Source organism: Mustela putorius, unplaced genomic scaffold (assembly GCF_011764305.1).
Source record: "Mustela putorius furo isolate JIRA1106 unplaced genomic scaffold, ASM1176430v1.1 tig00000196_pilon_pilon_pilon, whole genome shotgun sequence".
Lineage (NCBI taxonomy): Eukaryota > Metazoa > Chordata > Mammalia > Carnivora > Mustelidae > Mustela > Mustela putorius.
In genome coordinates, this window is record NW_025421310.1 from 12351017 (window position 1) to 12375934 (window position 24918).

Genomic DNA, 24918 nt, shown 5'->3' on the forward strand with positions numbered 1-24918 from the left:
CAGGGGGAGCAGCAGAGGGAGAAGGAGAAGCAGACTCCCTGCTAAGCAAGGAGCCTGATGCAGGACTCGATCCTGGAAACCTGACATCATGATCTGAGCCAAAATCAAGAGTCAGACGCTCAGTCAACTGAGCCACCCAGGCATCCCTCCATCTCCCCATCTCGACATCTCTTCACACCTCCATTTCTCTTTCACCTTTGGCCTCAGAGACTCCCCACTACCCAAGGTGCCACAGCCCCCTTCCCCCAATGTCTCAGTGCACCATCCCCTGTCACCTCCCTGCCCCCTGCCTGACATTTTGCCTTAAGAGCTTCCAGAGTTACAGCTGTCCCTTCTCTCTTGACAAAAACATTTGATTCTTCTTATCACAATGAAGTGGGGGACAGAACATCGTCAAGCAGAAAGCAGATAACAAGAGACACTCCCCTTGGTCCTTATCAAATTCAGAGCAAGCGCTTCCTAGGTGGTCACCTACATTGCTTCCGTCCTCTGATAGAAAATTTTCAGTGACCCACAGTCCCGAGCCCCAGGCATCTGGGCAGCAAGGATAGACAACAGAGAGATTTCTCAGGCTCTGGGCATCGCCCTAAAAGAGAACTGGATGAAAAAGGCTAAACATGTTGCCAGACCTTTACTGTCGCTCTAGGAGGAGCTATGAAGAGCCCAGGGTGTATCAGTTAACTATTGCTATTGTTATAGACTGAATACTTGTGTCCCTTCCCACATTTGTATGGTAAAACCCTATCCCCCAGTGTGATAGAATCAGGAAGCAGGGACTAGGGGGTGATGAGATCACAAAAGTTGAGCCCTCATGAATGGGATCAGTGCCTTTATTTTGTTTAAAGATTTTATTTATTTTTCAAAGATTTAATTTATCCAAGAAATCGTGTATGCACAAGCAAGGGGAGGACCAGAGGGAGAGGGAAAGAATGCAAGCAGACTCCACATTGCGCACAGAGCCCAATGCAGGGCTCCATCCCATGAGCCTGAGATCAAGACCAGAGCCAAAACCAAGAGTTGGACCTCAACCAACTAAGCCACCCAGGTGCCCCCCAAATTTTATTTTTTTAGGTCACTTTCACACCCAACGTGGGGCTCGTACTCACAACGTCAAGATCAAGAGCCACACGCTCCAGTAACTGAGCCAGCCAGGTGCCCCCAGGGTCAGTACTCTTACACACGAGATCTCAGGGACTCTCACTCTTTCTGCCACTGGAGGACACCACAAGATGATGGCCGACTGCAAAGCAGGACGTGGGAACCTGCTGGCATCCTGATCATGGACTTCTAGCCTCCAAACCCATGAGAATAAATATTTGTTGTTTTAGCCGCTCAGCCTTTGGTAATTCACTCTAGCAGCCCTCATGTAATAAATATCTCCAAATATGAATGGCTTCAAACAATACCTTTGTTGTTGTTCACAGGTCTGTGGGTTAGCTGTATGGGTCTTTTGGTCTTGGATGAGCTCATCCACCACATATGACCTCAGCTGGGGTCTGGAGGTGCCTCTGTCTCTGGGAGTTGGCAGGATATCAGCTGGGTGACTTAGGACAGTCTCTTGTCCTCCAGCAGGTGAGCCCAAAATGACTCCCATGACAGTGGACACTTTCTAAGAGAACAAACAGAAGACACAGACTCTTGAGACCCAGAATCAAGACTGACACCGTATCACTTTCTATTGATCAAGGCCAGCCCAAATTTAAGGGGTAGGGAAACTGACTCCCCACACTGAGGGCAAGAACTGCAAAGTCCCAATGCAAACGGTGTAGATAGAGAGGGTGGTTTGGAGCCAATCTTTTTGTTTTACTAGTGCCACTGGTGAACAGCTGTGATCCTATTCTTTCATATAAATCTAAGGGGAAAACAAGCCCAGGTGCCTGGGTGGTTCAATCAGTTAAGCGTCTGCCTTCAGCTCAGGTCGTGACCTCAGGTCCTGGGATCAAGCCCCGAATCGGGCTCCCTGCTCAGCAGAGTCTGCTTCTCCCTCTCTCTCTGCTGCTCTCCCTGCTTGTGCTCTCTCACTCTCTCCATCAAATAAATAAAATCTTTAAAATATATATATACCACTCTAGGTATTTTAAGCATAAAGGGATCTAACACAGGGAATTTAGGGATTTAAAAGGTCATGGGCTACAGCTCCTACAGAAAACAGGCAGTCCCTCAAAAACTTCAGCATAGGGGGCGCCTGGGTGGCTCAGTGAGTTAAAGCCTCTGCCTTTAGCTCAGGTCATGATCTCAGGGTCCTGGGATGGAGCCCCGCGTCAGGCTCTCTGCTCAGCAGGGAGCCTGCTTCCCCTCTCTCTCTCTACCCGCCTCTCTGCCTACCTGTGATCGCTGTCTGTCAAATAAATAAATAAAATCTTCACAAAAAGAGAACTTCAACATAGAATTATTATATGACCCAGCAATGCCAGCCCTAGATAAATAACCCAAAGACTTGAAAACAGGGACTCAAACAGAACCTTGCCGGCCAATGTTCATTGCAGCGTTGTTCACAATAGCCAGAAGGTGGGAACAACCCAAGTGTCCATCAACAGAGGAATGGATAAACAAAATGAGGTATAAATAGATTATCCCCCCATAAAAAAGAAATAAAGTTCAGATACTTACAATGACATGAACAATCCTCAAAGACATCATATTAAGGGACATGAGCCTGACACAGAAGAATAAATATGATATGAAACATTCTACTTAAATGAAATATCTAGAATAGGCAAATTCGGAGCACCTGGGGGGACCCAGTCTGCTAAGCACCTGACTCGATCTCAGCTCAGGTCTTGATCTCAGGGTGGTGAGTTCAGGCCCCACACTGGGCTCCACACTGGGTGTGAAGCCCACTTAGGAAGCAAGGAAGGAAGGAAGGGAGGGAGGGGATGGAGGAAGGAAGGGGAAAAGGCAGAAGGTAGTTGTTTGTTTGTTTGTAGATTTTATTTTTAAGTAATCTCTCCCTTCAACATGGGGCTGGGATCATGACCTGAGCTGAAGGCAGACCCTTAACCAGATGAGCCACTCAGGTGCCCCACCAGTGGGATTTCCAGCCAGAGTACCTATACTCGGGCTTTCCATATGGTTTGGGCTGAGAAGCAAAAGGAGCAGGGAAACCGGCCCGGTGTAGAGTCAGACTGCCTGGTTTTCATCTACACACACACGCACCCTGTGACACACACACTTACCGCTCCGTCAATTACCCTTTACCTCTCTGGGGTGCGATGTTAACCTCAGTGCCTTTTTACACCGTCCCTGCCCGGACGCCCGGACGCCCGGACTTGGATTCTCAGTTTCAGGTTTGAGCACAGTGTCCTGGTCCTCCCATCCCCCTGCCTCCCCCTAGGACAGCCTTGGCTGGGATGGGTCCATCTGCACAGCTCAACTTACTTTCACAAGTAGTCATTCCATCCATCTCATCTCCTTGGAAGGAATGTACTTCCTTCCCACTCTTTATACCAAGCGGCCATGCAACTTGCTTGGCCAGCAGGAGGAAGGCACACAGGACCCAAGCAGGGGCTTGAAATGCAGTTGGGCTCACACAGCTGCTGTTGCTAGAAGAACCTTCCTGGGATAGCCCGTGGGTCCCATGCTTTGGATGCACCTGCCAAGGCTAGCCAAGGTCAGCCTACCCACCAACACCTGAGAGAACCTAGCCAGGATCATCAAGCCACCCAACTGGAGCCCAGACCCAATCAGTCAAGACCCAGATAACCTCAGATTTAGAGGAGAGGTCAGCCAAGATCAGCAGAGCCTTCCAAGCACGATCAGCTGACCCTCAGCCGACCCCCCCCCCAGATGCCTGTGCTAAATAAACATCCGTATGTGTGGGTCACACACAGGTTTTCATTCTTGATCACCCAATGAGGAAACTGACAGTTACCAGCTGTATACCCACAGACTCAACATCATTACATAGTGGCAGCGTGACTATGGGATGGCCAGATTATTTTATTTAGGATCCATGGGCCACATAGCAAGAGTGTGCTGGGAATGTTGTCAGAAATTGTACCCAGCGCCAGATGTTAAATGTACAGGATCTGGATGGCTGAAGGCGGTTTTACAACTGTGTAAGTTTCAGGATGATGTGGTTGGAGGGTTAACAGGCTTGGAAAACCCATTCTCGGGACTTCCCATGACTTGGCTGGACTTCACCCAGATTCTTCCGGAGGCTACATGACTTGTAACATTGCAACAGATCGAATGCAGAAGCAGCTCTGAGAATCCAGTTGTCTTTTATTGAGCTAGACATTAAGTATTCTCAAAAATGTGAAATAATGCCACTCTTCTCATTAAATTTTTTTGTTTTGGAAAACAGCAGTTTTCTTTCTTTCTTTTTAAGATTGTATTTATTTATTTGACACAGAGAGAGAGCACAAGCAAGGGGAGCAACAGGCAGAGAGAAAGGGAGAAGCAGACTCCTCACCGGCAAGGAGTCAGACACTGGGCTCGATCCCAGGACCCCAGGATCATGACCTGAACAACCCAGGCGCCCGAACATAGCACTTAAAATGTTGTTTATGCTAAAATGCAAGGAGTTTCCAAATGTCCAGCAAGAGAGACACCTGGGTGGATCAGTTAAGCGTCTGACTCTTGATTTCAGCTCAGATCATGATCTCAGGTCCTGGGATCGAGCCCCACACTGGGCTCTCTGCTCAGTGGGGACCTTGTTTCCCGCCTCTCTCTCCCTGCCTTTCTGCCTGCTTGTGATCTCTGTCTGTCAAATAAGTAAATAAATTTTTTAAAAACATTCTCTCGTTCCCTCTCCCTCTGCCTCTCCCCCCACTTTGCTCATGCTCTCTCTCAAAAAAAGTTAAAAAATTTAAAAACAGATGAATGGATAAACCAAGTGTGATACATACATTCAATGGAATATTACTTGGCCTTAGAAAGGGAGGAAATTCTGACACATGCTACAGCTTGGATGAAACTTGACCACAGGATGTTAAGTGAAATGAGAAAGATACAAAAGGACAAATATTGGATTACTCTGAGGCACATAATATGAGGCTTATATGAGATCATAGGACAGGCAAACTCTGAGGCAGAAAATAGACTAGAGGTTACCTGGGATTGAGGAAGGGGGGAGGGGGAATGGGGAGCATTGTTCGATGGGTACAGAGTTTCAGTTTGGGAAGATGGAAACATTCTGGAAAGGAATGGTAATGATCCTTGCAGGACAGTGTGAATGTTCTTCATGTTACTAACTGTGCACCTAAAATGTTTAAAATGGTAAATTTTACGTTACATATATTTTGCCACAATAAAATATTTACCAAAAATGTAATGAATTTATTATGGTTATTTTAAATGACTCCATAAGTAAATTTTTTAACTTCTCAGTCTTTTTTTTTTACTTTTATGTAATCTCCATACCCAATGTCGGGCTCAAACCCACAACCCAGAGACCATGAGCCACTGGCTCCACCCGCTGAGCCAGCTAGGCGCCCCTTGAACTTCTCAGCCTTAATTTAACACTAAATATTAATAGGCACAACTCACATACACAAGAGCTGTTTGGGGTCCTCAATAATTTTTAAGGCTGTAGGAGGGCGTAGGTGGCTCAGTGGGTTAAAGCCTTTGCCTTTAGCTCAGGTCATAATCCCAGGATCTGGGGATCAAACCCCACATCGGGCTTTCTGCTCAGCAGGGAGTCTGCTTCCTCCTCTCTCTGCCTGCCTCTCTGCCTACTTGTGATCTCTGACAAATAAATAAATAAAATCTTTAATAATAGTAATTTTTAAGATTGTTAAAAAAAAAATCCTAAGAGAAACAAGTTTGAGAACTTCTGCTCTGTGAGCAACTGAGCTGAGCCTGAGCTAACTGTCCCTGACACATCTCTGCCAGAATCAACCAATTCCCGATTAAAAGGCAAAAAAAATGTAGTTTTATGTTTCTTCCGGCCGAAGCAGACAGGCGACATCTAGTGGAAGTACGAGGTATTGCTTGACGGCGCGAAATTTCTCGGTAATTTTGTAGCGGACACAACTCAGTGCTCTCTCACAAACACACACACACACAAGATTAAACTCACACACACACGCACACGGTCAAACACGCCTTCACACACACAAACTCTCATACAGACACACATACACAAACATACACAAACACACACAGCAATACTGTAACACAGAGACCCAGCCTCACATATGGGCACACAGTCACACACGCATACACACACGACACTAAAAATAGCATGATTAACAAAAGGCACTTAGTAAATGACCCCCATTCTCTCTTTTTTTATTGTAATGGAAAATGAGTTTCTTCCCAAAGCCATTAAATAAATGTTGAACAAGTAATTAAGATGAATCTAGGTTTGGCAGCATGCCCGATTAGAGGTCCACGATCCCTTAGCTGAAGTCCTTGGGGACGGATGCATTTCAGAACTCAGAACTGCTCCAGTTTTAGAAAGGCAATTCTGAGCTAATGCTATATTTTGCGTAACACTCCCAGGGGCCTGAGGCAGCCCCCTCCCCATCAGACATGTTCATATATTTGCAGCAAAACACGTGTGAAAATTCACACCAAAAGGAGATAAAATAAAGAGCGTAAATAACTCCTATTAGTTCACCTGCCACCACGTGGGCCAAAATTACCCCCAAAGAAATATTTCTCGGTTGTCACAGCTTTTACAAATTCGGAACTGTGGATAAGGGACAAGGGGTACTGTTAGCAGACCCCTCGCAAGTGCAGGCACTTAGATTCCAGCTTGGATTGTAAACCTGGGATTCCATCCCCGGGGAGGTGGTGACTGGGCAGACGGCGACCCTTCGGCGCCCCCTCCTGGCAGTCCCACCCCTTGCAGCTCGGCTGCAGAAGGGATGTCTACGGACTTTGGCCTGATCCAGCGATGGGTCCTGATTGGCCTAAACCATCCGAGTAATCCCGCCTTCACTTGCCAGTAAAGTGGTTGAACCCAAGGCTTAACCAACCGCACCTGACCGTTGGCTCAGGCTCAGGCATTGGCTCCAGGTTTGTCATGTGACATACACTGATCCAATGAAACTGAAGGAAGGTCCTTCAGTACACCAATAGGGGCCAGGCCTCCGTCCCTCCGAGGGATGGGAAGGAGTTCAGGGAGGCGCCCTGCGAAGCCGCTCGGGCATGAGGCTGACTCTATACAGAGAAAGAACCAGAAACGGTTTGCTGAGGGCCCAGCTGTCCGACAGCGCCACCGTGCTGGGGCCAAGGCCATGCTTCCCTGAGGCTCCTCCCGGCGACGGCATGGCGGGTACTAGTGCCCGCCCGCTACCACCCCACCCAGCACTCTGATGGGCAGCCTTTGCTTGAGGACCCCGAGAAACAAACCGCCACCCCGACTCCTTCGGGACCCTGTGCCAGCCTCAGGCCCTCTGGCCCAGTCCCTCCTTCTCTCCCTCCTCTCACGGCAACCAGAGGGGTGGAGGCGCGATGGTTGCAAAACCCTGTGCTCCATTAAAATGGTTTAAATGGTACTTTTATGCTTCGTGTACTTTACACACACCACGGATTTTGACCACCCACTTTTCTTCCAGGCCACCATCTTATCCTGATCGACCCACCATTGGCCACCACCGTCCCTCCCTCACCTGAACCACGGGAGTGGCTCCCCCCCTGGGCTCCCCACTTGGCTCCCACCCTCACCGCGTACCGCTCCTTCCCACCCCGCAATGAGAAAGTCCTGTTGACAGCTAAGCTGGCTCTGTCCCTCCTTAGCTCACAGACTTCCCATGGCTTCACCTCACTCCAAGCAAAAGCCGAAGCCCTCAGGGCAGCCCGCAAGGCTCTGCACAATCAGTCCCCTTCTTCGCTCTCTGCTCACCTCCTCCTGCTCTCCCCATCACTCACTCTGCTCACTCACTGGCCTCTTGGTGGTTCCTTGAACAAGCCAAGCACCTGAGCCTAAGGGCCACCGCACTTGCTGTTTCAACTTCCTGGCACAAGCTTCCCTCAGAGATCGGCAGGCCCTGCCCTCACTTCTGCCCAGTGACCAGCAACTCCATCCCACTCTGTCACCTTGACCCTGATGATTGTCCTCCTTGGTGCTTCTTATGACTGAACATAACATATATCTAAGTTATTAATCCTATTTTTTGTCTGTCTCCTATAATATGTCAGCTCCCTGGAGAGCAGGAAGTTTTGCCTGTTTTGTTCATGGCTGTGATCCCAGTGCCTAAAATAATGCCTCGCACATCATAAAGGCGCAGTAAATGTTTGCTAAGCCTACAATTAAGAGACAGTGGCCAAAAAAGAGACTGAGAGATCATGAAGAGAGACCAGCACAGGGGAGGTGATAGGGCAGAGGGGGCTAAACCAGGGAAGAAATGAGAAAGTAGTTTGGGTGGGAGAGCAAGGTGGGCCTGTGGGGGCAAAATGGGAGAGGGAGAAGAAAGGGAGAGAAAAGCAAGAGTGTGAGTCAGAGAGTCGAGTGAGGGACAGAGGCCAATGCTACACTGAGACAGGTCAGGGGAAGACAGGCAGAGACACATGAGAGGAGGGCGGGAGAGGATGGTAGAGAGGGAGACACAGAGACAGGAAGAGAAACTGAGGGATGGGGAGAAATGGAGCTGGGGAGAAGAGGGCAGGAAGCTAGAAAGACAGTCCCGGGGGAACAGAGAGGCAGCAGCAGTCCCCACCTCCAACTCACCACTTGCTGGTCTCCAGAAGCTCCAGATTGACTTGATGTCCCTTGGGATCCAGGCTGGAGTTTTTGAATCCCTGAGGGACAGAAGCGGGTGGAGAGAAAGAACATGTGATGCTGTTCAAAAGGCTCCAGGCAGATCACTAGCTTATTTAATCCTCACTGAAACTCTGTACTATTATCATCTTCGCTTTACAGGACCAGAAAGGTTGAGGAACCTGCCCAAGGTCACAGAGCCAGTGAGAGGAGGAAGAGCGGGAATTTGAATCTGGGCATCTTGGCCCTAGAATCAGTGCTCTTTAACCATCACCTGTGCTAACTATAAAGGGGCGCTGTCTTCCTGGGTTCCCCTTCCATCTGGAGACCCCCTCTGAGAAGTGGTGCTGGAAGGGTAGAAGGGAGGAAGGCAGGCAACCAGAATGACTGACATCCTCAGCCCAGTCCTCATCCACAGATGTCCCAGCCTGAGGGAGGAGGCTAAGCTTCACTCTTCTGGGAAAGTCCCAGTTCAAGGGACGAGGCTAGACAGGAAAACTGCTTCCTGCCTATAGGGTCCAATGTTCTGCCCAGAGCCAGGCCTGTCTTCTGGGTAGGAAGAAAGACTAAACTACCTTTGACTCTTTCAGCAGGACCTAAGTTTCTCTGCCTCTGTCCATCAGGAGTGATGGAGACCAGGGAGGTTGTACTCCTCTTCAAAGGCAGCACAGCGCTGGTAACTTCCTCTGTGATTTCCAGGGAGGCAGAGAAGCCCACTACCACCCCTGTCCACCCTCCTCTCTCAGACCCCAGGATGAAGGCCTCAGTCCCTTCCAGTAGCATCCTGACGTCTCAGGGTGACTGAGCTTCTATCCCTGACATTGTAATTATAGTAGTCACAATCCCCCAAACCCTAATTCTTGCCTGAAATCATCCCATCTCTCCCCTCATCTCCTGTGTTGTAATAGGAGGGCAGACCCTCTACCTCCCTCCAGACGCCCTCCTCTTCTGCCCCAAGTATCCGCAGAGCTGTGAGGTCCTTCACACTGTCTGACCTTCAACTGCCCCATTGCAGAGAAGCCTCCTCCCAGGCCCAAAAACCACATGATGGCGAGAGAAGAACACACACCTCACCCCCACCCAGGTCAGGGGAGAAGCCACCCGATCCACCCAGGGCAAGAGAAATGAAGATCAGACGCGGGTAAGGCCTTCCCCTCATAAACTTGAAAGTAGAGCCATCTCGCAAACAATACAACACAGCACCGGGCAGTTGGGGCTGGAATTTATTGCACAAGGACATGGACACGGAGATTGAGACAGAAGGGCGGTGGGCTCTATGCTCAAAATACTAGGGAGGGTGTCAGGAAGCAGAGGTCAGGATGGGCTCTGCCAGATGGTGGAGGACCCCGGCCTGACGGTAGAGGAGCGAGGCCCCGGGCCAGCTCCCCTTGGCGCCCCCACCCCCATTCTTCTGGATGACGACTCCGGAGACGCTAGGCGAAGTCATGAAGAGGGAGCCCGGGCCCAACCGGGTAACGGAGCATCCGCCGTGGGGGCGCGGGCTCTCGAGAGGCGGCGATCCAGCTTGGGTTGGAAGGGAGGGTTACCCGGGTCCTCGCCCCCCCGCAGCCTCCGGCGTCTCTCTGGGTGTCTGACGGTTCGGGCGGCGGCTGGGGTCGCTGTGGCGGCGGCGGCGGCTGCGCGGCAGCTCGAGCTGGTGTCGTGGCCCGCCGGGGGCTCCCAGAAGGCAGGAGACCGAGGCAGCAGCGGGCGCCGGGGCAGGCGGCACGCCCGGACGGGCGGCGCACGGAGGGGACGGCGCGCTGGGCGGCGGGCCGGCAGGGCCCGCGGGGGGCCGCGTGGGAACCCAGATGAGCCCGTAATAGACGGCGAGCAGCACGGCGGCCAACGAGACGCAGAGGAAGTAGGCGCAGACCGGGGCGAGGCGCAGCCAGCGGCCCCGCGGGCCTTCGCTCAGCCCGGCGCCACCCGGGCTCTCGCCGCCGCCGCCCACGCAGCTCGTGCCCCGCATCCCCGCAGCCCACTGGGCCCCGCGCAGCAGCCAGCGCAGGCCCCGCCCCCGCCACCCACCCCCTCGGAGGACCGCCTCCGCGTTCTAAATCTCCCTCGTCCAACCCCGCCCCCGCCAGCATGGTCACGCCCCCAAACGGGCGGGTCTCCACCGAGCTCTGGGTCCGCCCCCTCCCCAGTCTCTAGCCAACCATCATCAAGCTAAGGCTTAACTAGCGTCCCGACCCCACCCCTCACTTAGCTCTGACCCCGCCCTGGGCCTGCAAAGATAGCTCCCTGCGCTTCCAACTACCGCCCCGCTTCGGTGTGATGCCCACACCTCTTACCTGAGAGCCCGCCCAGAGCCTGGCCCCGCCCTCCCCTTTCTGGCCTCCTCCCCCAGCCTTAACCCCATCCCCTTTCGGGATTTAGACTTCTCCCATGCATCCAGCCCCGCCTCCGAGCTCCACGGCCTTGCGAGGTTCAAGCCTCACAAAGCACCCCGGTCCTTAGCCCGCAGGCCCGCTCCGCTTCTAACTTGCCTTTCTCCGAATCAGACTCGAAATCTATTGCATTCGAAGCCACCCTCTTCTCTCCCTGGACTCGCGCTCTCTAGTCCAGGCTCCACCCCTTTCCTCCGCCTCACTCCACTAGTTCTAGCACCGTACTGAACACGCCCCCGACCGAGGGCTGCACCCCACACCCGCATTAGGAACGCCCATCTAAACCGGCTCTCGCCGCTCCATCCACATCTAAGGCCATCCTGCGCTCTAACTCCGTCCGCCAGACTTCTGGCCCGGCGCCGGCATCCTAACCACGCCCCCGGCAGGACCTCCTCCGTACTTAGTGTCCTGAGGCCTAAACACCCCCGAAGTCCCAGCTGGGCCCCACAACCCAATCACGCCCCTTCCCCAACTCCTCCCCACCACCCTCTATTTCTCCCTCTCCCTAAAGTCACGGGATTCAGAGCGGTCTCCGGGGAGGAGAGAGCGCAGCCTGGGAATCCAGACTAACCCCCTCCTGCCGCCCCCACCCCATCAAGGCGGGGAAGCTTCAGTCCCCTCCCAGCAGCGTCTTCAGGAATTCGGGGAGGCCTGCGGGAGGAGGGGAGGGGAGGGAAGACGTATCAGGGGGGTGGAGAAAGGAAGACCCCCTTCCTCCCGCCTCTTCCGCCACGGAAAAGCCCGCCAAGCATAGCAACCCATCCTGCCCTGCCAGAAACACAGTTCAAAGGTTAGCGGAAGCACTGCGTTTAATAGGCGACGGGGCCCGGTAATTCCGAGTCCAGTGGAAGAGTCACCAGCTATCTGCCAGGCCCCAGATGTAAACCGGGAGGCAACAATCTAGGCCCGGGGACCGGCATCTATCACCCCATGGATTCCATTAGGTGGGTGATTAGGGGGGGGCGTCTCAGCCCTCCCGGTGCCACGGCGCCCCCCGAAGCGTGAGACTGGACTATTGCCCTGGCCCCACCCCGTTCACGGTCCCTGGCTCCGCCCCCCTTACATTTAACCCTCTTCTGGCGGGAGTGTGACGGAAGCAGAGGACAGAGGCGCAAGGCGGCAGGTTAGTGCAGAGCGCGGAGGCCACGGTCGGCGGGCGCGGTCAGCGGGCGGCCCCCGGTGGCGGAGCGGCAGCCACCACCTTGCAGAAACGCACCCTCTGGAAGTCGGTGATCTCCGCGGTCTCCTGGCCCTCGGTGCCCGCCTCTGAGGAAAGAAGAGGCAGTCAGCGGAGGGGACAGTCTCCCTAGCCCTCCACCAGGACACCTCCTCCCCCGCCCGTCCAGTTCTGTCTCTGATCCCAACTAAGCCCGGCTGCAGTCGCCCCGTGCTAAATGGTTTATGGGTTTCGGACTCCCCTCATCTTCGCAAAGGACCCACAAGCTGCGTGTACCCCAACAGAAGCCTGTTTACAATCGATGAAATCATTGTAGTCACCCTAAACTCTGTCCTCGCACACCCCAGCCGCCGCCCCCCTCACACTCCCACAGGCATAAACTGACTCCCATCACGCCCGCCTTATTGGACCTGTCCCTCTCTGCCCTTGCCCACGAAGAGTGCTAACCAGATCTCCTTGGCTCTGCCCCAAACTCTAACCCTGCTCCTGGGGAGGTCCCTGGATCGCAACCTAGTTTGATGGAGGTGGAAGCAGCCTTGGGCCCAACATTCTCATGGGAGTCTGCGTTTCTAATTTATCCTACGTGGTTAGACCTCAAAAAGCCAATCCTGCCCTCAGCTAAATCTGTATTTCTACCCCTCTCCTATTTAAATTCCTAATTTTGCCCTCAGCCCCGCCCCCTTGAACCTAGCCCCACCCCATTACTTTTAGAGGACATCCCCAGACACCGGGGTCTGCCTCCAAATCCCAGTCCCATCTCGGCTCCACCTCCTCACAGCCCCCCCCCCCCTCCACTCAATCCCCAGCACGAGATTCTCCAGTTAGCTCCACCGCCTTGACCTTGGCCCCAGTCTCGCAGGATCCTAGCACTGTAGCCTCACCCCCACGTCCACAGCTATGCCCCACATACCCAGCTCCACTCTTGTCCTACTCTCCCCAAACCCTCCCCTCAGCGCCAGAGGGAGAAAAAGAGGAAGGAAGCAGGCCCCATTGGGCCCCGTCCACTCCCCCACCTGGAGCTGCGTCAGACCTTTCCTCCTCTGCTTTCTGGGTTCCTGGGAGGCTGGGCCCACTCTCCAGGGAGGCAGGGGCTGGCTGGTCACCTCCTGGGGAAGGAGGAGGCCCAGTCAAGTCCCTACCCCTCCCAATTCTCCCCCACCCTGAGAGAGAAGGCCCTGGGGGAGAGAGGGGTGTTCAAGGACACACTTGGGGAGTATCATTTGAGGACTTGAACTCTTTATTGGGGACGGGGCATTCCAGAGACAGGCATGGACTGTCTTCCCAGCCACCAGGGCGGTGGGGCACCCATGGTCCCGGGGCCCAGCCCCAGACAGCCCCCACAGCCAGTGCACCCCCGGAGCGCGTGCGTACACAAACAAACAGCTAGCTTCATGCATTTCCAAAAGGCCAGGCCTCGCCCAGGGACAGGACACCAGCCGGGTGGGCATCCCGGGGAGAATTCAGCTCCATCTCTTCACCCCAGTCAGACACGGGTTGGTGGTCCCCAGGGGGTGAAAAGGGGCTAGAAGGCGTGGCAGGGGCCTGGGGCAGTGGCGGGGGCTTCTCTGGCCTGGACGGCTCTGTGTCAGCCTGCTCACCGGTGGGACTTCCGGTGCGGCTTCCCATAGGGCTTCTGGTGGCCTCTGCCTCCGGAGGTTGGTGGTCTTGGGCTGGTTCTTCCTCCTCATCATCAGCCTCTTCTTCTTCTTCCTCGACCTCCTCTTCTTCCTCCTCCTCCTCCTCACTCACATCTTCCCACTCCTCATCCTCCCCCTCATCCTCCTCCCCCTCGTCCTCCTCCCCCTCATCCTCAGGGGGCCGGTGGGCAGGAGGAGCTGGGGTCTCCAGCGGCTGTGGGGAACACAAGGCAGATCGGGGAGAGGAGGTGGGCCCCGAGCACCCCCAGGCCCCCTCCCCAGCGACGAGAGCCCGCCTTACCTGCGTGGTTGTCTCCTCAGGGGCAGTGGGCTGGGGGGCCTCAGGGGCCGGGGACACTGCCTCCTTCGTTTCCCAGCGGTCATCATGGTCACTGGAGGGGACAGAGGAAAGAGGTGAGGCCCGGGTGGCCAGGAAAAAGGGGCATCTCACCTCCAGGTCCTCCACCGGAGAAAAGCTGCCAAATTCAACTCAGGGCGCGAGGGGGCTGGAGCTTTCCAGGAGCGAAGCCAGCACATGGGAAAGCCGAGAAGGAAATGGGGGGGTGTGTCCCCAGGTGTCAGGGACAGACAGATGGAGGGGCGGCAGGTGGCAGAAGAGAAGCAAATGGAGATGAAGGGAGAGATGGAGGTAAAGCAGAGAGCTAGGCCTGAACTCCCCAGAAACAAGAGCCAGACCCACAGAGAGTCAAGCACTGAGAAAAGACAGGTGCGAGACAGCACAGACATGCCCCCACGTGCAGGAGTCAGAACCACCACGGATCAAGCCAGAAGCCCTGCTGGGGGTGCGAGGATGTGCACACACCAAAGGAAGGGGTGCCCCCACCTGTAGGCACGAGGGGCTGCCTTGGTCTGGGGTCGGCTACTCTTCCTCCTCCTGCGGCTGACCTCAGCTTTGTGCTGGGTCAGGAACTCCCTGAAAGTGGGGGGCTTGGGGGGCCGCGTCCAGGCCTGGTCATCTGCAACAGAATCCGGGAGGAGTTGGGGACAGGGGCATGGCACAAAGTCACCCCTGTGCCGGGCCCTGCCAGCTGCACCCCCCGCCCCAGGACACCCACTCACCATAGCGGTGGGATGGTTCGAGCACAGCAGCTGGGCCATCCTTGAACCTGGGAAAAAGAGAAAGGGGGTGAGCACGCAGCTGGGGGAACAGTGGGAGAAAGAGGGGTGGGAAGAGATAGGGAGACAGATGGGGGCCGGGGTCAAAAATCAAGATCATAGAAGAAGAGATGGTCAACCAGAGGAGGTCACTGATTAGAAGGCAGACAGAATCAGGGGATGGGCAAGAGGCAAACTTGGCATTGTAGTGACAAATAGAAAAAAGTCAGTATTTGACCCCAAAAAAACAAAAATTTAGGAAGTACATCATCTCTAGCTTCCAGTCTGGCCTCTGTTCCTATCACTGTCTCCCATCTCCCTGGCTAAACAGAGTCTCCAAACACAGAGCTCCACCTCAGGGCCTTTGCACCTGCTGCTCTTGGGACACTTCCCCAGACTTTTCTGTGGCCTGCACACTCACCTCCTCCAGGCCTCAGCTCAGACCCTCCTAAACCCCTAACATAATCACATGTTATTTTACATATATCACCAAAGTCTAAAACAAGAGCCTCCATCCCTCTCCATATTCTTTGCTGTTCTTTGCTGTTCTTTGTGACCTACCCCTGGATCGAGTTTCTACCTTTCCAACTCGACTCGAGGTTCCCTGAAGGCAGAAGTGTTTCGTTCATCACTGTATTGCCATCACCTTTCATGACACAGATAAGAGACTCAATAAATATTTGCTGACAGGGGCGCCTATGTGGCTCATTCGGTTAAGCATCTGCCTTCAGCTCTGGTCAACGAGCCTGGTGAGAGCCAGATCAAGCCCTGTGTGGGGCTCCCTGCTCAGTGGGGAGCCTGCTTCTCCCTCTCCCTCTACCCTCCACAACTAGCCGTGCATGCTCTTGCTCTCCCTCAAAATCTTTAAAAAAATTTTTTTTGCTGGGGCGCCTGGGTGGCTCAGTTGGTTAATTGTCTGCCTTCAGCTCAGATCATGTTCCCAAGGTCCTGGATTCGAGCTCCACATCGGGCTGCCTGGTCAGTGGGGAGCTTGCTTCTCCTTCTGGCTGCTACTCCCCTGCTTGTACTTTCTTTCACTATATCTCTATCAAATAGATAAATAAAATCTTAAATAGTAAAATAAATCTTAAAAAATAAAATCATAAAAAAAAAGCTATGGAAATCAAAGCACGCACGGGCTAATGGACTGACTGCAAGCTGCCTCAGAGACACAAGGGACGAACCCTGACAAGGTCTCCCTAAAAGCCTCCAAAGGGTCAGCTACAGTATCTGTGCAACGTAGTCTCGCACTTGCACAAGCTCTGCCCCCTGATCCAGAAATGAATGCTCCGCACACTGGGCACACAGCCAACAGCCTCTCTGTCCAGCCAGCGCCAACCGAACAGGGCAGCGTGAGAACTTCCGGAGCAGCGGGGCAGGAAGCGGCATAACAACGACAATGGCAGGGGCGCGGGGGGGGGGGGGCTCACTCGGCTGGACGTTCGACTCTTGAGTTCAGCTCCCGTCATGATTTTGGAGTCATGGGATCAAGCCCCACGTGGGGCTTTGCACTCAGCAAGGAGTCTGCGTGAGGACTATCTTTGTCTCACCTTCTGTCCCCACCCCACCCCCAATAAAATTAATAAATAAATAAACTCCAGCTGCAGGTCTAACAATGACTGCAGGTCTAACAATGCCTGGCTCTTCGGTCCGGAGACCAGCCCTCCTGTCAATGACACAAGGAAGAGCTTCGCCTGAAGTTGGACTAACAGGCTGCTTCCTGGGGCCCAAAAGGGGACCCGGCCAGATAAGGGTAAAGGTGCCCCCCGGATGAGGGGTGTGGGTTCGGGGGGGCGGGCATGCAGTTTGAAGGTCCCATCACCGGCCACCCGTCCTTGCACCTTCCCTATTTAGAATTTCCATCCGTGCCCTTAGCCAGGGCACTGCTGCACAAACCACCAACTAGATCAGCTTAGTTTCCCGCCACAGCAATGCCACCGTCGCCAACAGGGCAGGGAGCGTGTCCCCCTCCCTCCCACACACCTGCCAATGCCACGCCCAGCACTTCTCCAGAGAGCGTCTGCCACCTGAGCCCCAGAACGATCCCACGGGGAGCCGAGTGCAGCCTGCACCAGGGAGCCAAGCCCGGCCAGGATGCCAGAGACAGAGACAGAGGGAAGTCAGGGTCAAGGCCAAGGAGCCAAACGGGGGTGAGCAGAGGGGACACTCACATCCCGTCGGTCTTCTCGGCATCCCACTCCCGCCGCCACTGGCCAGTGGGCTTGCGGTGTCTCTGCAGCCGCTCCTGGTCGATCTTCTCCCTCTCCTGCTTCCAGCGCAGATATTCTGACCGCTCCCGGCCCGTCATGGACAGCGTCATGTCCCCAGCACTGCCTAGGCCAGCCCGGCGGCCCTGCCCACCCACAGACAGGCAGTCAGGGCCCCATTCCCCAGGCCGGCCCACCCAGCCCCCATGTGCCTGCTGCACTCAGCAGTAGGGCCATGCCCAACATAAGGGGCGACAGGCTGGAGGCTAGAACCAGGTCAGCTCCAGAGGCACCTCTGCGGAGAGGCCGTCCCAGATCGCTCCCTCACAAGGAGCACCCTCTCTAGTTTCTCTCCCTGATGGAGTTTTCTTCACAACCTTTTGCACTACCTGACACCCCACTGCAGGTTGGTTTACACAGCCCCCCCCCCCGAATCAATTCCACTGGGGCAGTAGCTTGGCCCTAAGACAGTCCCAGTGGACACCTGAGTGGCTCAGTCATTAAAGTCATTGCCTTCAGCTCAGGGCATGATCTCTGGGTCCTGGGATCGAGTTCCCAGCACAGTGGGGAGTCTCTTCCCCTTCTCCCTCTACCAAGTACCCCCGCTTGTGCTTGCTTGCTCGTTCTCTCTCCCTCAAATAAATAAAATCTTAAAAAAAGAAAGAAAAAAAAAAAGAAAAAGAAAAAGCCCTAGCACCTAAGTCCATATCCAGCACCCAAAATGTCCCATAAACACTATTGACATTCGCGAGAGGACGTCGCCCAAAGGCTCCATAAAGCTAAAGAGGAAAGCACGACGGTGCCCAAACAAGAACAGACCATCAGCTCGAGGCTGAGGCTGCCCCCACACCCGCTGTCTTGGCCACCCTGGGCCTGGTGCTCAGGCACCCCCCTGGCAACCCCCATCAAGAGTGACTGCAGGGGCGCCTTGGTGGCTCAGTGGGTTAAGCCGCTGCCTTCAGCTCAGGTCATGATCTCAGGGTCCTGGGATCGAGTCCCGCATCGGGCTCTCTGCTTGGCAGGGAGCCTGCTTCCCTCTCTCTCTCTCTGCCTGCCTCTCCATCTACTTGTGAGTTCTCTCTGTCAAATAAATAAATAAAATCTTTAAAAAAAAAAAATAAAAAAAAAATAAAAAAAAAAAAAAAGAGTGACTGCAGGAAGGACAGGCCGTTGGCAGACTGGGGTTCGACCCAGGGTGCCCTGGCTGCTGGCACCCACCTGCCGCTCCTGCTCTAGGCCGCAGCGCACCCGCTCGAAGTCAGGCCCCCCCCAGTTGCGCCCATGCCGGCGGCTGCCTTCCCGCCGGTCCCGCTCAGGCTCCTCCAGGGGCCCGCTGCGTCGTCGGGGGTCATCCAGGAAGTTCCGCACCGGGTTGGGCTCCAGCACACCTTCCTACGGGCACAGGGAGTGGGGGAGGAGGGGCTGGAGAGCTCATGGGGGCCCAGGAGGCTCCACCCCGCCACAGGGACACCCAGGGCACTGACCCGCTGGTTGCGTTCGTACTCCGCTATCTTCTCCATCTCCTCATTCATCTTCTCAATGTTCTGCCGGCGCCGCTCCTCCCACTCCTGGGGGCAGGCAGGACACAGAGACAGGGACACCGGGAGTCAGCATCCGCGCAGAGAAACAACCACAGCAGGCCGGAGACTCTCTGCAGACGGGCCTGCTCACCAAGCCCGCTCCGGGCTGGCATCTGGGCATTTGGCTCCCGGCACATCCCCGGGCAACGGTTAGCTACTAAGGGAGCTCAAAGCACCTCAGCTGTCTGTGCCGATGGTGTGGCATATACTAGGCGCCCGCTTTCCTGCTGGGGTCTGGAACTGGGGTTTGTATAAGGCAGAGGGGACCTACAGAAACCCCAGGCAGGGAGTCCCTGGTAGGCAGCCCTTTGTCATCAGGATTCAATGCTGGAGGAATTGAGGGCACCGTAAGGTGTGGCTATAACAGACCAGATCACTTCTGAGCCCGCATTTGATCCCCTCCAGATGTAGTCCCCTCCACCTCCTCCCCTCCGTTTCCCACTGTAATAGATCTCAGCCGCCAATCTTTCTAGGGGACCCCTGCACCCGGAAAAGGAGCCAGGGACCACAACACCCCACAGCTGTCACAGAAATGATGTTGTAACAGCAGTAATAACCTGGCAGATGGCGAGGTGCCCCCCCTCCGCTGTACAATCCATTCTCCCCTTCTTCTGTGGGAACAGAACTTTAGATGAGCACACAGCCAAGTTGCCAGAGAGGACATTTGCGTTCCCACAGCTTGGCATACGGGGGAGAAATAAACTTACACCCGGGTTAAGCCACGTGTCCTGAGGTCTTTTGAGGACAACAGCTTAACGTGTGCAAATCATAAACACCTGCAAGTAATGTTCTTCAAGTGCTTCCCTGGAGGGCTTCGATGCCTGATGTCCCAGAATGTTCACAATACCCTTGAAACCTGACTCTTTACTCTCTTCAGAAGCTCCCAGGGGGAAGTGAGCTGCCCAAGGGCAGGGAATTAATTGAACCAAGTTGACCCCAAGTCCAAGGTGGGCCCTGAGCCACTCTGCTAGACAGTCTCCCAGCCCGTGACCCGCGCATCTGGGAGGGAGAGCAGTTGCAGGTACATCAATGCTCCCCACGAAGAAATCCAGCTGCGAGATGGACAGAGTAAGATAGCGAGCAAGCGCACATGGACTGGACGGAAACATTGCACCAGAATGAGCAACAGGAGGGGAGATAACAAAAAAAAAAAAAAAAAAAAAAACCAGGGAGAGCACACGAAGCACCCATCAGGGGGAGGGAGGGAGGAATGAGAGCGAGAAAGAGCAGATGGGGGGACTGAAAAAGCTGATGGAGAGGTGGAGAAAGACAACAAACAGATACCGGTCCACGTTGAGAGTAGGACCAAAGAGCAACGAGACGGTAAGGGTAAGGGCCTCTGCCGGATGACCCCGGCCTATCCCGAGATTCTACCTTGGATTTGCGGTCGGCAGCTGAGGCATCTCCAGCTCCAGAGAGATGAGGGGACCCCCTGGCCCGGCCCCTCCTGCCACGGCCACCAGCTCCTCCTCGAGACTGCTCCCCAGAACCGGCCTCCCAGCTATGGGCTGTCCGGCCCATGCCTGCCCGCCCTCCCTGCTGGGGGGGCATCCGGCCTCCCTTGCTGGCCCCTGGAGGTCGCGAGGTCCCAGGAGACCTCCGGGAGGGACCCAAGCTCTTCTCCTGGAGGAGGGAAGGGAGGAAAAGTACAGTCACCGGGATGAGGAGACTGGGACCCCCCAAACCTGAGAGCAGCGGTGAGACTGGAGACCAGCCCCAGGGCTGAGGCAGCCAGCACAGGAGAGCTCTCAGGCCCCAGGTCTCCATGCTCACCCCCTCTCTGTCCTGAGGAGTCCCCCACCCCAGTGCGGAGCTCACCGCCTCCACTGCCATGTTCTCCTTCTCCACTGAGCGGCCTTTCCGGGGAGCTGTCACAGCCACTCCCTCGAGTTCAGCTTTTTTCCGGTCCTCCTCAATTTCCTAGAACCAAACAGCAGGAGGAGAGTGTCAGAGGTACTGGTGCCAGCTGGATTCCCACAGCCCCCTGAACTCCCCCCAAGATTAGCCCCCACCTAGGCCTCTCTCCTGAGTTTGACAGGAAAGCTGGTCAGTTCAGCATCTTCCCCACCACTGCCACACCACGCTATTCTCTAGCTCAGAAGCCTCCTGGGGTACCCATCTCTTGAGTATGAGCCAAAGGCTTCCCCACAACCTATGGGGCCCTACAGGGTCCGGCCTCATGACCACTTGACCTCATCCCCTACCCTCTCCCCCTCCTTCTCCCCCTCACTGACCCTGCCCTTCTCACTGTTCCTAGAACATATCAGGCTCAGACCTGCCTCAAGGCCTTTGCGCCTACTGCCCCCTCTGCTGGGAACACTCTTACCCCAGAGAGCCTTTAGTCCCTCATCTCCTTCAGGTTTCTGCTCCTGAAATGTGCCCTTCTCAGAGAAGCCTTCCCTGACCTTTCCTACCATTCTCTTGGCCCTTCTCCTGTTCACTACCCGGCATTACATGTATTTTGCCTACTGTCCGCCTTCCCCCATGCAACAGATGCTACCTGAGGACAGGGGTATCTGGCTCTTTTGTTCACTGATGTATACCCCAAAGCTAGAATCATCCATGACACACAACAGAAACTCAATATGCCTCTTTTTTTTTTTTTTTAAAGTAAACGAATGAATGCATGAAAAATGAATAAATGAAACCCATTCTTCCTCTCAGGCCTCTTTTCAGGAAGAGCTCCACCAACCACCCTGGCACTTTTGACAAAGACCTGAGCCGCATCGTGACCTCTCGCTCCTCACAGCCTGTCACTGAGCCCTCCCAAAAGCCCTGTCCCATGCCCGGCACCTCCTCTCCTTCCTCCTTGGTCTCTGGGCTCCAGTATCCCCTCCTCCCAACCAACACCAGACAGCAGCCAGGGGGCTCTTCCTAAAAGGCTACTCTGACCTTATCCTGCTACTGCTCCAAAGCCCTCCAGGGCTCCCCGGTGCCCTCAAGAGAAAGTCCAAACTCCCAGTCTGGCTGCCAGGGTCAATATCCCTCCACTGACCTTCCAACCTTAAGCTCCGAGTTTCTACACAAATTGTTCCCTCCGCCTGAAACACATACAGCTCTTCTTTCCAGCTGGCTAACTCACCCTTCGGGTCTCAGAATCTCCTCCTCCAGGAAGCCCTCCCAAGTATCCCCCACACTGGGTGAAGAGCCCCCTTTGGCTCCCACCTGACCTCTAATCTCTTGCGGTTTAACCCAGCCTACTGCGGGTCATCACTGCCTGAGGAACGGCCGGTGCTCCTACTGGACTGTGAACTCTGGACTGTAAAGTCTGGAATAACCTCACGGATGTCTCAGTCATAGCTGTGTGTCCAGCCACACTCAGCCTAGAGCCTGGCAGTGAAGGCCCCGTAAGTATTCCTGCATGAACGATGGAACGATGGAATGAAAGAAGGAATGGCAGGCTAAGGCCTTTGGCTTTTATCCTGAGAGTGATGGGGAGCCATGAAAAGATTTGAAGGGAGAGGTGAGGGAAACTCACTGCGGGGAGGAGAGGGGATGGGGTCTCCCAGGGCGGGGCTAGGGCACCTGGTAGCGCCGGATGAGGGCCTCATTCTTTCGCCGAAGAGCCTCGATCCTCTTGTCCAACTCGGCATCCTTCTCCTCCTTCGATTTCAGATCCAGTGTGGCTGACTGAGAGAAGGAGACAACTGAGAACAGTAAGAAAAACCTATACCCAACCCATTGCCATTGGATCCAGGGTCTGAGTCCTGGGTCCCCTCCTCCCAAGCCCCTGACCCAAAGCGTAGATTCTAGAGAGCCCAGTTTCCATCTCACCATTCCACTGGCAAGATGGGGCCAGGGTCCCAGCAACCTTCCCCTGTAGACTCTGGACACAGCACTGGGGGTTCCTGAAGGCAAAGGGAACAAAAGGACTAAGGCCAATGGCTCCCCAATCTGCTTCCGTCTCACCCATACCCAGGATCCTCCCAAACACACATGCACATGAACAACCCCAGCTGCACCCACAAGAGAATTCTAGTCCTCACCACCATTCCCTCTTCTTGTGCGAGCCCGACCCCTACCGGGAGAAATCTAGAGTCCACCACCTTCTGGACATTTGTGCCCATTCCCTACTTAAACACTAGAGTCGCACCCACCTTGGGAAAGCTCTGGTCCCACCCTACAGCTTAAGGAAACATCCAACACTGCTCCCTTCCAAAACAAGATTCTAGCCCAGACTCAAGACCCCGGTGCTGGGAGTTTTAACCCAGGCCTCCATCTCCGGAGTGCTTTAGACACATCCTCCCGCTCCCTATCTGTACAAGAAGATTCTAAGCCCACCTTTCTTTGCCCACTCCGGTGCCCCTCCATCCCCGTGAACCGTCTAAACCCACCTCTTTCCCAGGAACGGTTCAAAATAACCCCACACAAAAACAAGCTCGAACCCTACACCTTGCCCTGACCTGGGAGAGCACTTTAAACCCAGGCCTCCCTGTGGGATGTCCAAGCCCCGCCTCCAACGTCCGGAGAAAGGTACCGCTGCCTCCCCAACAACCCCGCAGATTCCCAAAACAGGCCCGGTGTCCACTGGCGAGGCTTCCTGGGCTTGGCTCAACCCAGGGAATACTCTACCCGCCCCGACGCAGACAAAACTTCCCCGTCCGCGCGCGCCTTCGCAGGGAAAAGCTCCAGCCTCTACCGGGTCGGGAAGGCCAAGGCCCCGCCCCACCCCAGGACCAACTTTCTCCGCCCCGCCTTTCCCGCTAATCCCTTGACCCCGCCCACACGCGCGTCTTTAACCAGACCCGGCTTCTGACTCTCCCAGCCCTCCCCCAAGCCCCTCCCCCTGGGTCCCACAGCAACAGCCTGAACACGCCCCCTACTCTCGCGTTATTACACCGGCCCCGCCTACGATTTGCCCAGCCAACCTCCCGGTCACGCCCCCTGCCTCCCAGCCCCGCCTCGTCGTGTCAAACGATGGCCCCGCCCCCAGTACCCCCACCGAGGTTCTGGCCCCGCCTCCAGCGTCCGCGCGGACGCTCAGACACCCGGCAAAACTTTCTGACTCCACCTTCAGCATGCCCAGCCAGCACCCTGGCTCCGCCCCTGCCACCCACAACTTTTTGACCCCGGCCCCACCCTCGGAAGTCAGGGCCGACGATCTGGAGCCACTTCACGCTCAGGCAAAACTTTCTGGCCCCTCCCCCAGCACTTTCGGCCAGAGTGCCAGCCCCGCCCCCTAGCTCTCTGGGCCACACTTTGGCTCCGCCCCCAGCACGGGCAAAACTTTACAGCCCCACGCCCCGGCCCCACCCACAGCCCGGCCCGCCCGGGTCCTGCCCACCCGCCGACGTCCCGCCCCACCTGGGCCCCTCCAGCTTCCCATGTGGGCGTCCTGTCCCCGCCCCCCCGCAGAGTACGCTGCCCCGCCCGCACCCGCTCCCTCTCCCCCCACGTGGGACGCCAGGCCCCGCCCCCTCCGGGAGCGCTCCCGACCCCCTCCCCCGGTCACCTGTCCCGGAGACCCCGCGGCGTCCGCTACTCTGGCTCCGTCGGCCTCCGCGTCCGCAGCTCCCGGGCCGTTCGCGTCACTTCCCGCCCGCACCACGTGAAGAGGGGAACTAAAGAGGGCCACTTCCGGTCCTGCCGGCCCGTTTCCGGGAACCTTAAAGGCGCCGCGCCCCCTCGGTTGCAGGTGGGCGTGAGTCTAGGTGGTCCACAGGGGTATTCTGGAAGCTTGCTCAACTTCGTTTGGCCTAGATTACCTCCTTCCGGGGAAAGGAGACAACAACCCCTTTCCGGCCTTTACCTGCTTCCTCTTTCCTGGTTCCAATAAATAGATACCAGGCACGAGGCAAAGACTCCTGATGCCAGATTGTGCTGGGGGTGACTGGGGAATCCCTCATGCTCCTGCCAATGAAACCTTAGAGTAGAAGCTTAAAAATATCAACCGATTGAATCTTTCCTGCATTCTCTAAATCTGCACTGAGTGCCAGGCTGGGGGAAGGTGCAGTGCATGGGGAGGAAGCGGGTCAAAGAGATGAGCTGGTGAGGGGAGGCACAAGTAAATACGAAATAACAGATACAGAAATGTGGGAGATACCTTACAGAGAGGCCTCCGGATAACAGGCGGTGGCTGTCCAGGCCGACAACAGGGCCTGTGCAAAGGCCCTGTGGTGCGTGAGTGTCTTGCATTACAGGGACTGAAGGAAGCTCAG

The 24918-nt window shown here is 55.4% G+C and overlaps 2 protein-coding genes across 9 annotated transcripts; both read right to left on the bottom strand.

The window, feature by feature from the left end:
* Positions 1–9855: 9855 nt before the first annotated feature.
* Positions 9856–10634, bottom strand: INAFM1 (InaF motif containing 1). The gene has a single exon (XM_045077115.1). The coding sequence runs from the start codon at positions 10620–10622 to the stop codon at positions 10194–10196; it is 429 nt and encodes a 142-aa protein (XP_044933050.1). The 5' UTR covers positions 10623–10634; the 3' UTR covers positions 9856–10193.
* Positions 10635–11555: 921 nt separating this feature from the next.
* Positions 11556–24360, bottom strand: CCDC9 (coiled-coil domain containing 9). Of its 8 annotated transcripts, none has more exons than XM_045077111.1 (14): positions 24213–24360; positions 22535–22608; positions 22286–22390; positions 20579–20680; positions 20135–20383; positions 18665–18748; positions 18399–18572; positions 17145–17326; positions 14938–14984; positions 14702–14834; positions 13819–14249; positions 13251–13326; positions 12260–12309; positions 11556–11694 (listed from the first exon to the last, which is right to left on the bottom strand). In XM_045077111.1, the coding sequence occupies exons 2-14, from the start codon at positions 22535–22537 to the stop codon at positions 11654–11656; spliced, it is 1677 nt and encodes a 558-aa protein (XP_044933046.1). In that variant the 5' UTR covers positions 22538–22608; positions 24213–24360; the 3' UTR covers positions 11556–11653. The 8 variants fall into 8 exon arrangements, with proteins under 8 accessions (XP_044933046.1, XP_044933047.1, XP_044933045.1 ...); XM_045077112.1 differs by having other exon boundaries at positions 13234–13326; XM_045077110.1 differs by lacking the exon at positions 11556–11694 and having other exon boundaries at positions 11742–12309; positions 13234–13326.
* Positions 24361–24918: the final 558 nt, after the last annotated feature.